We start from the raw sequence: 12,868 nt of genomic DNA, 5'->3' as shown, positions 1-12,868 counted from the left end.
GCTTTATATGTGAATTTGAATTGCACATAATTTTCACATTCCTAGGTCTTATTTTGATCAGATATAGTCTTTTGATTTTTTTTTTCCCTCTCCCCAGCCAATTGAAATATGGAAACTGTTATTGGCTAATGGGCCATAGTATGTCTATCCCTGCTCTAAATCCATTGTTTTTGGTATGCTCCTATTGCTTAACCTGATTACTTGTTATCATTACCTTAATCTGCATTGCTAATTATAGAATCTTTGCAACTTTCAGCAGGGGACAATGAAAGGGAAGAATCTTTAATCATAGTAGAGCTAAAATAAGTAATAAATGTAGCCAGCTTCTGGGCTTCTGAGGTTTGAAATTCAGTGACATAGATTTTAAGAGATGATTTTAAGAAGTAATTGATGGAATCTCTTAGAAGAAAATTTATTTGTGAATCATATGCAATTTTACACTTATCAGTTGAGTAGATGCTGGGAATGCTACTTATTCAGTGTAACATTTGTCTAGCTTGTAACTTACCAAGTACTTTCCATAAATACCTCTCACTTGATTTTCACATTATCCTTGTGTTCTAAGTTTAAAGGTTTTATTCCCATTTGTTTAGATGAAGAAAATACCATGACACGTTAAGTGGTTTGCTGAGAGCCCACTACTAGTTAGGGAGTGGCAGAACCAAGGATTCTTGTTCATTGAACACTCACAGAAGTTTAGAAATAAGAAGTGTAGCATCATTTACAAATGAGAAACTAAAACCCAGTGCTAGTAATTCTGAGTATGCCCTCAGGAACACTGACCTCCTGATCACCAGGCCAGTATACTTCCTTATTAGCCTGTGTCTGACATGGAGGCAACTAACCTGATATTTGTTAATATTTTTTATATTTAGATATAATTTTTAAAAATTCCACTTTTAAAAGTATAAAGTAGAATTTTACATTTCCATTAGCATGCTTAATGCCCAACCATGGTTTAAAGTGAAGGCTCTTAGGTAGCAGTACGTGTGGAACGAATGCTGCTAACCTGGCCTTTTTCTTTTCAGCACCAGCATTGGATGTTGACTGGCAGAGCAACAACACCTTTGCCTCTTGTAGTACAGATATGTGCATTCATGTCTGCAAATTAGGACAAGACAGACCTATTAAAACATTCCAGGGACATACGGTGAGAAACGGGTTTTCCCCTCTTTGAAGTGATTATGATGAATAAGTAATGTTTCAGAGTGGGTTTGAAGTATGTATGTTTAATGACCAAAGAGCAACCTGGTCTATAAAATGAAAATATAAATATTTACTGTTATTTTTAGAATGAAGTAAATGCTATCAAATGGGACCCAACTGGCAATCTCCTGGCCTCTTGTTCTGATGACATGACTTTGAAGGTAATTTGGATAGCGGGGAGAAATGGGGTGGAGATGTCATACAGTGTCACTGTGCAGGCCATTTGAACACTGTAGAATGTCTCATAGTTCACTGAGTGCTTAATCCTTGTTCTTTATATTTTCTTTTATGAAGTATTTCAAATGTTTGAATAGAGCAAATAAATTTCATTTAAAAGGATGGCTGCATGATGGAAATTATGGTACTTAGAAATGTGCTGTTATAAATTGTCTTCACTATTAGAAAGTCTTATATTGGTGCAATAAATGTATTTGCACATGCAAAGATTTGACTACTAAGAAACGAAGATCTCTGTAGCATTCATGAATTTGATTGAGATCTGCAAACTATTGATTTTGCTATGGTGGTAATGTGTGTCACCCTTGCCTGGAAACTGGTAGATTGCGGAGAATCACTTAATCGGTGAGTGAGCCTAGTTGACATGCCGTATTCACATCTCAATATGAATTTACTTTTTTCTTGTTGTGTAACTAAAAGCAGAACTAACACCTATGTATATCACATACCACAATAAGAGGAAAAGACATTTTGATATAAAGAACAACCTACTATTAATCTTCAAATTAATGAAGCCTTTTCTGCAATATACTAACTACTGAAAAGAATGTTGTTCTTGACTCTGCAATGCCAGCGCCTGCAGACAGTGACCTTTATAGCCATCATGCTCATTAGGGAAAACTACTCCTCCTCCTCCCAGAAACAGACTAAATGTAACCTTGGTAACCTGGGAGTTTTATTTCCTTAAATACCTGCTGTTTTTAGTTTGATGGGGTTTTTTTGTTTTGTTTTTCTCAAGCCTGGGCTTCCTTGCAAACATTGCTAATAAAAATGCTTTTCTATCAGTATAATTTTTTTTGCTGTTGAGTTGGAGGAGTTCTGTATATGTTTGTGGAAATTAGCCCTATATTGGATAAGTTTTTTCTCCATTTTGTAGGTTGCTTTTTTATTTTACTTTACTGATTGTTTCCTTTGCTGTGTGGAAGCTTTTTAATTTTATTAGTCTCGGTCTCTTTTTGCTTTTGTTGCCTATGCTCTGGTGTCATACATGAATCATATTTTATTTGTAAGTTGCTTATCTATTTTCTCTGTGCAAAATATTTTCTTATTTTAAATTCTAAGAGCAATTTAAAATGTTAATCTTTTATTTAATGGACAGCATAAAACTAATACATAAACATTTGAGAAACATCACCTAAGGAGTTTATTGAGTTATGCCATCTGCAGCTATCAAAAGTAATCTTAGAACTACAGTTAATTCAGTCCTGAAGCCTCACAATAGAGAATATTTAGAAAGAATTGTCATTTTTAAAAGATATAAATGTTAAGTGTATTCTACATTTTAGTTTATTTTCAAATAGTCCCTTGATTTCTATAAACATTGTTTTGGTTATAGCACTTATATTTTGAATTGTCAAGAGAGTGTTTTAAATGTACCTTTTGTATGGAAAAGTAATTTCATACATATTTCTTTTTTACTTAGATATGGAGTATGAAACAAGACAATTGTGTCCATGATTTGCAAGCACATAATAAAGAAATTTATACTATCAAGTGGAGTCCAACAGGACCAGGGACAAATAATCCAAATGCCAACCTTATGTTAGCAAGGTAATATTTATGTCTTACTCTTCCTTTTATGAGTCTTCTACAAATGCAACTTCTAATAAATATGACAGAAAATTAGGGGAGATATATATACAAAGAATGAATACATATATATATATATATATATATGGGAACTTTTAAACAGAGTTTTATTATTTCAAGTCATAATGTATTTTTTTGTCTGGAGATATCAAATATTTGCTGGTGATTGTTACCCAAGTAATTGAGGCACAGTGCAATAAAATTTCTTCAGCATTTAAAAAAACTATAAAGTTAAAAATATAGTCAATACAGTCAAAACCCTGGATTAATATAAAGGAATTATTTAAAGAGCAAAGGAATAGAGTGAATTAGTTCATTTATGTGCTTCAATTCAGGGACCTGGGGATGCCCTGAAGCTGCCTTTTCTCATTATAGATGGGTTTTGCGAACACTTTCTTTTAACAGCCCAGCCTACTTCTCATGAGGAATTTGTGCTGGCTGTTAGGAATGGATGAATATTGTACATTGGGGGTGGGCTGAGAGTATTTCATTACTTATAAAATCACATTTTTTCCTCCCTGTCAGTGCATCCTTTGACTCTACTGTTAGATTATGGGATGTAGACCGAGGAATTTGCATCCATACCTTGACAAAACACCAAGAGCCTGTGTACAGTGTAGCTTTCAGTCCTGATGGCAGGTATCTGGCAAGTGGGTCTTTTGACAAATGTGTGCACATCTGGAACACACAGGTATGTCTATATGTCTGTATAAGAATAGTCAAATATTCTCATTCAATAGGAAGCATTAGCCTGTACAAATAATTTCCTTTTTGGTTGTCATTCCTTTTGTGCCCTGAATTCAGTTCTTGTTTTTAAATGAATACTTAAAAAAAATTACAGCTAATTAAAGATGGAAACCAACTAAAGTTATATTTTCATGATATGGACCAGATTTTAGAAACAACTCTAGATTCTTCATTTTATTTTTTCCAGTACTTTTGCAGACCTAAAATGTGAGAGTTTAAGGTGCATTTATTAAATAATATAATTTTTTTGTTTTCTAAAAAGATTGTCTTTGAATAATCTATATGAGCAGTGAAAATGTACTAAAGGATACGATTTTATGACTGAACACAATGTAACAAACTTAAACCTCTACTACCATTTTAGGGACAGTGCTATAGAGAGTCTTTCCTAAACGTGGAGAAAATAGCCTATTTGTTGCTTTCCTTTCTTTTTTTTTTTTTTTTAATCTTTTCAGTATTTTAGTTTTTATTCTACATATACTGCGTTTTTTTTCTGTTACTTTTTTTAAAATTGATTTGATAGAGAGAGAGAGAGAGAGAATCATCCATTTCTTATTCCACTTATTTATGCATTCATTGATTGCTGCTTGTATGTGCCCTGACGGGGGATCAAACCCTCAACCTTAGCCTATTGGAGTGACCACTAACCAACTGAGCTACCTAGCCAGGGCCATACAGTTTCTTTAATAGCAGTCACTTGACTCGCATGATCCAGCTCTTCACTGGTTATTGTACAGCCACAGTAAGTTATTATGGTCTATTTCTCTTTGTATTACTCTCCATTGCTTCTGGTCAGACTATTTTGCTTAAATCATCATTTTCAAGTGTTCTGTTTTTGTTTTTCCTTATCCAAGGATATGCTTTTTATTGATTTTTAGAAGAGAGCGAGAGAGAAACATTGATTGGTTGTTTCCCATACATGCCTCGACAGGGAATCAAACTGCAGTCTTTTGGTGTATTGGACGATGCTCCAACTAACAACCACCCAGCCAGGGCTCAAGTATTATTTTTGATGAAGTTATTCATTCAGGTGGTCTTCCCCCCAAAAAACAAAACATTGTAAAAGGTATACACTGAGAACTTTTGCTCCCATTTCTGTCTTGATCCCCTACAGGCAACTGTTTTTATTAGTTTTAGTTGTCGTCTTGAGGTTGTGTGTGTGTGTGTGTGTGTGTGTGTGTGTGTGTGTGTGTGTGTGTGTGTGTCTAAAAGCAATATGATTCTTTCATTTTATACTTTTACTATTTTGTTGTTACATTTATATTGTTAACTCCTTTGGGATTGGTTTTTTATATATGGAGTGAGCTAGAGTTCTAATTTTATCTTAGAAGATGGATAATCAGTTATGTCAGTACAATTTATTGTCCCTTTAATGTTTCATAATACCACTTCTTTCATATACTAAGTTCTTATGTGATTTATTCATAGGTGCTCTTGTATATACCTGTATCACTAGCATAGCTTTAATAACTATAACTTTGTAAGTCCCTCTAATTAAGTATTATTTTTCCCTTCAGTAAGATTTTATCATTTCTTTATAAAGACTCCTTTTTCTAAATTTATTCTGAGGTGTTTTATGGATTTTATTGTTAACCACAAATATCTTTAAAAAATATATTCCTTTTATTTACTGGTTGTTGCTCGTGTTTGGAACATTATGAATTTTGGCACATTGCTGTGCTCTTTCAGTCTACTAGTTACATTTCCCCTTGGCTTTCCTTTCACATTACTCTTTCTGTTGTGACTGAATAGCAAAGGCTTTTTAGATACAATCTATGGATAATTTGTCTGTTGTATACCTTTTCAATCACTCATTTACTCCATTGTGAGAAAATCAATTTCAATGAAATTTGGGTATAGGACTTGAGAGTTCTAATGGCAGATACTGATTGGTTCTTAAGGGCATTTGAGCAGCTTTGAGTTCTAATGGCAGATACTGATTGGTTCTTAAGGGCATTTGAGCAGCTTTTTTTTAAAGTTTGAAAATAGCAAAATGCATCTAATGAGTTTTTAGTGTAGGAGACCGTCATTATCCTTTTATCAAATATGCATGTAGTTCTTTTCTTTCGTTATTTGGGTGATATGTTACCTAAGCATGTGACAGGTAAATTGTTGAAATCTGGTCTGAATATACATATAGATTTGAGTAGATGCTGTTGATCCATTGACTCTGGCTTTTGACCATGCTATTTTTGTTCAATTATAGCTTAATTCAAGCTTAGAAATTGGTCAGTACTTTTAAAAGAAAGTTTTTGTTTTCTTAAACCCCAAAGTTGACTGTCCTATAGATTTTACTTTTTATGTATCAGTAGATTTTAGATTTTATTGGTGCCACTTCTTTCTCTTCTAGTTACTTGTAGATATTCAAGACCTGTATTCATACTTGTTAATTAATCTCTTAAATTGTTAGACATTTTAGGTAGGAAAAGAAAAATTAGGAAGCAGTAGAGCCTTCCCAGTGTGATCAGCTTTTCCAGACACACTGTGAAGAGGAAAGCAAGGAAAAACAGACTTTGTAGTGATATACTCGGGTTAGCGGTCTGGGAGGTATTCACCAGGTACATGTCTGCTGACATGTTCTGTTTAGGAAGGCCTGTTAGGCTGCTTTAAAGCTGAGAGATACCATCCTGTTTGTCAGGGCAGAACACCAGAAGCATATTTTTCATTGTCCATTTCCTCCCAGCAGAACCTCTGACCTTTGCCCTATTTAATGACTGGTTTCTTAAGACAGTACATTTTTTGTGCTGAGTTTTAATTACTCAGTGGCAGCTGAATGATTATTGTTCCTCTTGCTGAAGGAATAAAATAATTTAATTATACTTATGATTCAGCTAAATTGATAATGAAATTATTAGTGATCCTACTTACACTTTTTTAAGAATTCAAGAATTATGTATGTATATTTTTTAGCTTCTTTCATAACTCCTATAGCTTAGGGGTCTATTCTAATTTTACTTAATATGGAATACCTAACAGACTCACACTACAATTGTCTTTACAAGTTGGCCAAACTCGTGCAGTTTTTAGTAACATCATCAAAAGTTTAAGTCATAGATTGAATGTTCACTTCTGACCATTGTTAATTGTGTCAGAGAGGCCAGAGGTGCCTTAGCTGAGAATGGTTATCAGTCCTGGAGAAACTAACTGTGTGGATGATCTGTGGAGAGCAGATTAGTGTTCTCTTTTTATGAAAGGATCCTCAGATCACACTTCTAGTATTTTAGAGCTTGTATTTATTTTGGAGTTAAATCTAAATCCTACCTTTGATTGCTAGAAATAAACCTTATAATATTTTACCTGAGGATGTTAGTATTTATAAAATTTTGTTTTTCATATTTTTAGACAGGTGCTCTAGTTCATAGCTACAGGGGAACAGGTGGAATTTTTGAAGTTTGCTGGAATGCAGCAGGAGACAAGGTTGGAGCCAGTGCATCAGATGGTTCAGTAAGTATAATACAGTGTTTCCAGAGGGTGTGTGTGCGTAAACATAGAGAATACATGTGGCTTAATGTTCTCTTCAAAATAAATTTTATGATATGGTATTGGTCTTTTTACTGCAAACTGTATACTTTTTATGTTCATTTCATTCAAAAAAATGTAAATAAAGTTTGTGCTACCTTTGCTAAAAGAGTGTGTTCATAATCAAGAAATTGACAGTTATTTTTAAAATCAAGCTTCCTTAGTGACATTAGGAATAGCAGGATACCACTATGAGAGATTTGAATTTTCATTGCCTATTTCTACTTTCTCTTCCCTGCAGAAGTGTTGGTGGCCAGGGAAGGGGTGATAGAGGCAGTTGAGTCCTGCATTTGAGGAATATGTGATGCTGAGAGACTTTTCAGGGTGAAGTGTGTCAACTCTTTACAGAAATATGAGTTATGGCTTCTAAAACTCTGAAAGCAAAGGGAAGGTGGAAAGGGTACAGCCATTAGCTGTTTACTGAAGCTGTAGTTTAATATAATCTGTAGTATGTTTTGCTAAGACCCAAAAGATAGAAACGGGCTTATTTTGAGCATTTTCTTAAAACTTTTTTTAAAAATTTTTATTTATTTCAGAGAGGTAGGGAGAGGAAGAGAGATAGAAACATCATTGATGAGAGAGAATAATTGATTGGCTGCCTCCTGCACGCCCCTTACTGGGGATCGAGCCTGCAACCCAGGCTTGTGCCCTTGACCGGAATCGAACCTGGGACCCTTCAGTTGGCAGGCAGATGCTCTATCCACTGAGCCAAACTGGCTAGGGTTATTTTGAGCATTTTTTTACTTCTTAGTTAGCAGAGAGTAAATCTTCAAAATGTTAGCCATGGTCCTGCCTCTGTAATGTTAGCCCATCGTTGTTTCCTCCAGCTGGATTAGACGATGTATTTGATTTCTGTTAAGTGCCCGTTGCCATGATTACTATTGCTTTACCAGCTTTGTGAACTTGGAACCAAGAAATAGATTCCAAATTATACTATAGAAAAGTTAAGTTACAATTGTATAATGAAATTCTTAACACACTGGTTGATTATTTTAATTTCTTACAGGTTTGTGTATTAGACCTTCGGAAATAGCGCTACTAGTTGGAAGCCATGGACCGACTATGAATGTGTACATAGCCAAAATGACTGTCCCTGACCCATGTACTGCTATCGTCCCACTTGAACCATGGCCAGTCCACTACAGCCAAATCTAAAAGAAGTATATACACAAAATTGCACCCTGAAGATGGCAGAATTTTGTCACAGCTTGTGAATTCTGTTCACCAAGTGCTGGAATCTAATCTGCTGTGCCCCTAAAATAGCATTTAGAAGTTTTGGATATGAAAAACAGAAGAAAGAAATATGCATTATAAAAGCAGACCATACATGTACCAGTTTTTGGATACTAATGACAGCCTTGTTTCTCCCCTTTGAATCAGCAGACACCATGGATTATATTCTTTTCTTTCCTTCAATAGTTGAGCAGTTTGTATGTACAGAGAAAATGGACTTACAAAAACTTGCAGCAGTAGTTTGTTCTTGCTTTTAAACTTTTGTTTTTGGTTTAGTTTATGAATGCATGAAGTAAGGGAGTGAATCAGTTTCTTGTTTATATTTTTTTCACCATTTACAAAAATTATTAAAAAAATATTTTAATGCATTCTTTTGAAAAGATAAATGTTTGGTACCTTTTATGGCTCCCAGAGCATATATTCAATTGGTGCATGTTGTGGAAGGAGAAATTGGAAATTAATAAAAATATATGACTTTGGTCATGTCAATCTGTAAGACACATCAGTAAAAGGGTATTATGCTCTGTTTTTTTGTTTTGTTTTGTTTCATTTTGTTTTATTTTGTGATGTGGCTTAAATGCAGTAGTTTCTATTTTGGGACATATTTCTGCCAATTAAAGACTAGGAGGGCACAAATTTTTTTAAGAAAAATACCATAGAGAAGATGCAAAAAAAAAAGTCTTCTGATGTTTTGTAGCCATAACTAAATTATGGTTAAAATGTGCACTATTGTAAAAGGAGCAAAGTAGGTTTGGGGTTTTTGTTGTTTGTTTATTTGTTTGTTTTGCTTTGTTTTTTAAGAGATTAAAATGTTTCTGGATAAGGATTAGCTTCTCAAAAGTGTCCATCATTCTGTGTAGAAGCTTAAATATGTAATATAACCAAACTCCAGTATTAAAAATCTCTCGTGTAACTTTTCTTTATACAAAGCAAGATAACGGCATATAACACTGCCATTACGTGGCAAAATGTTAGCTATCTTAGTTTAAAAACAATCTTTAAAACAAGACTTGCTTCAAGGTGTTTTTAAATAGCAGTGATTCCTGTTTTCTTTTTTAAATGTATACGTGCACTAACTTCCCTGCTGCTCTGATTCTGCATTGGTGGTACTTGTGACTACATTTTTCTTCAAATATAGATAGATTTAAGCTGCTATTTTTTTTTTGTCAGTAATCACTACTATATCATGTCTTTTACTATGTTTATAATATCAAGTATTTTCTTAAGGATGTAGGTATCAGATCAAATCTCCTCTTGTGCTCATGCAACTAAAAGCGAAAATTTAGAGAATTGACAAATGATAGCATGGGGCTATGTTCATATGTGTGATTAACAAGTTTGTTGTGGTTAAGGTGAGAAGCCAGAACTGTCAGTTTTGAAGAGAACAGTTGTCAAATTTATCTCTCAGAGACTTTAATTAAGGAATCGCTTAGCAAATTTGTAACACTATTTCCATTACTAAATATTTTGAGGCCTTTACTACTAAAATTTTAACCTCTGTTTTAAGTACAAAGTGATTTAGTCCAAGTCATGCAGCTTTGATTTTCAGCATTTGTTGTTTTGCTATATTTACATAAGAGCATTGATTGAAGCAAGTCTTGGTTTTACTAAGGTAGGATAGCATTTGCTATTGTTAAAGAAAATAAATACACTTAATTCCATAATACATTGTTATATGTACCCCAGTTGTTGTTAGTGGGGACTATGATACTGTAATAATATTTTTAAAAATTTACATCCAGAGAGGCAGTCATTTATGATGGTTTTGTGCCAGCTGTTTTTAGGGTTTGGATCACATTATACATACTTAGAACTATTACCCTGTGACTTATGTAGGAAACCTAATATGCTGAGTATCTGGCACTTGAAATCCTGCTTTTATTGCTGGAGGTCCACATCTGTGGTTAACCTCTGTTGTTGTTTTAAAAAAATAAATAAAAATAAAAAAAATCTGTGCAATAATTTTTAAATGTGCTCCCAGGAATAGACACAAATGTTTTACGTATGTTTAAGCTGCATTTTCCTTTAGCGATGCATTTGTCAATTGCACTGAATTTAAATCTGAAAGTCAGAGGTGATTATTGATAGTACTTTTGTATTTTGATATTGACAGTTTATTCATTTGCATACAGTTATTGACTTTCCCCCCCAGCTAATTAAAAGACGGTCAAGTAGTTCTGCAGTATAGCTGCCAAAATAGACAGCTACATTTTTATGGTATTGTCATTTTTTCTGTTTCTTTTTTTTTTTTAATTTTTAGCTGTTTTACGTAAGCATAATAGCCACAATAGAACATATGAAAGATTATAAATACAGAGCTTTATTATCCTGATGTCTTGGGTCTTTTAAGTGTAAACTATCTGGAAGGTATCCATTTTGTAGGCTTGGGTTCTTCGTGAGCATACAATTGTTTATTTTTGCTGCTGTTCTCAACATCATCATTGCCTGCTGATGTGCCACGATGCTGCTCCAGTAGATAAAAAGCAGATTGCCTCTAATTTGAGCAGTAACATGATTGTAAGAGACCAAGTTTCACAGCAAGTAAAGTTTTATATTTGAGGTTCTTGCTCATTTTTTTCTGACAACTTATTCTTGAAGTTCAACTGACTCCAGTAGATTTTCTGTGGTATTCATTATATATCATTGTTGTTTAGGCTACTGTTAAGAAGCTTATCATAAGGAAAAATAGAAAGGAAAACTTGAATGACTAGAATATTCACTGATTAAAATAGAATAAAGAGCAGCTGTCACTCCTAAACATCATAAGGGATCTTATTTCTTCTCCATGTAGGAAATCCCCTAAGCTCTTATAATTTATCCAATCCCCATTTCCTGTTGTTGATCAGGTACCATCATTGACGTTCAAATGGCTTTTAGAAGTGGTAACTTTTAATTTCCTGATAGGTCTTAGAGTGTATTGAATTCTGTTTTAATTATTCTCTAAGTATGTTTTAGGATTAAACCCCTTTTATAGATAACTGAAAGTGCCTCCTTTTGTGATGTAAAAAACAAATATGGTGCAAAAGTAATCATAAGATTGAATTACATGAAGGGTGTTTTTTTTTGTTTTTGTTTGCTTTTTGACATATAAAAATGTCAAGAGAAAGGCCAAAGATTTGTACATTTTCACTTATAAAGCACTCCTTTTTCCTTAAACTTCTTTCTGTCAAATTAGATTTAATGAGAGAGTACTATTTTTAAGGAGCTGTTTATGTAGAATGATTTTGTTAAGAGTAATGTAAACTATTGAATAGAGGCCTGAAGAGGAGTATGCATTTTTGCTATTTAAGGAATCACAAATGATAATCCTTATGTGAACAGGAAAAATAAATTTCAAATGTAGTGCTGTTTACCTTCTCAAAACAGTTCATTTTCGTAAGTGCATTTGTACACTTGGATAGAACCTGCATTTATTCTCACATGCTAAGGATGGTACTTGCATTTGGTGAGTTACTGTTGACAGTTTCCACAGAATCCTACTCAGTGGACCATCATTGTGGCATGGCAGCAAATGCCAACATTTTGGGGAATAGCAGCAAATCTACAAGAGACCCTGGTTGGTTTGTGGGTTTATTTGTTTTTTTCCCTTCTGAATCAGCAGGGATGGAAGGAGGGTAGGGAAGTTATGAATTATTACTCCTCCTGGTAGTAGCTCTGAAGTGTCACATTCAGTATCAGTTTGTTTGTTTTAACATGATTCTAGTTAATGTAGAGGAGAGAGAAAACAGAGGAAGCATTCACTTTTTTAAATACACTGATTTAGAAATTTGATGTCTTATATCAGTAGTTCTGAAGTATTAATAGCATTCTTTATTTCTGCCTTTATGTTGACAGTGTTGAAGCAGGGTGAATAACTGAGGCTTTTTTTTTTTCTAGTAAGCTATTTCATGATGTTTTCTTCGGATTTTTGGATAAGTTCAAAAAAACATTCTGCATGTTGTATCTAGTCTGATGTACTTATCCATCTCACTAAAAACAAAAACACAGACTGCGTTTTGTAGCTCTGTAATCCCTAAATACAGATATGATTTTCTTCTTTCCTGACTTTGACATTGTAGCTGTAATGTTCTAATTTTGATTTTTACAAATCCTTTGGGTCTAATTCTGTGAGCCTACCTATAGCACTGGATTAAAATGTCTGCATCATTTCTTTAGTTATCCAGTTAACTTTAAAACTGTTGTAAAAGTGTAAACCAGCCCATGACAGTTTTTTGTACATGTTGAAGAACTTTATTGTTCAGTTTTCATGATTATTGTGTAAGGAAGACTGATTATAGATGTTCTATGCTGTCCTGGACCATGTTAGTTACACTTACGATGTATTTTGGTTCCACAT

General features: G+C 33.8%; 1 protein-coding gene across 1 annotated transcript in view; it reads left to right on the top strand.

The window, feature by feature from the left end:
- TBL1XR1 (transducin beta like 1 X-linked receptor 1) overlaps positions 1–8,332 on the top strand; it is a 152,949-nt gene extending 144,617 nt beyond the window's left edge. Inside the window, 6 exon segments of the mRNA XM_023760055.1 lie at positions 1,029–1,150; positions 1,293–1,367; positions 2,867–2,994; positions 3,559–3,724; positions 7,123–7,224; positions 8,306–8,332. Coding sequence (XP_023615823.1) covers positions 1,029–1,150; positions 1,293–1,367; positions 2,867–2,994; positions 3,559–3,724; positions 7,123–7,224; positions 8,306–8,332 — 620 coding nt within the window.
- The last annotated feature ends 4,536 nt before the right edge of the window (positions 8,333–12,868 follow it).

This window comes from Myotis lucifugus, unplaced genomic scaffold, assembly GCF_000147115.1.
Source record: "Myotis lucifugus unplaced genomic scaffold, Myoluc2.0 scaffold_170, whole genome shotgun sequence".
Taxonomy (NCBI): domain Eukaryota; kingdom Metazoa; phylum Chordata; class Mammalia; order Chiroptera; family Vespertilionidae; genus Myotis; species Myotis lucifugus.
Note: the sequence above shows the minus strand (reverse complement) of the source record. Positions and strands in the feature narration are given on the sequence as shown.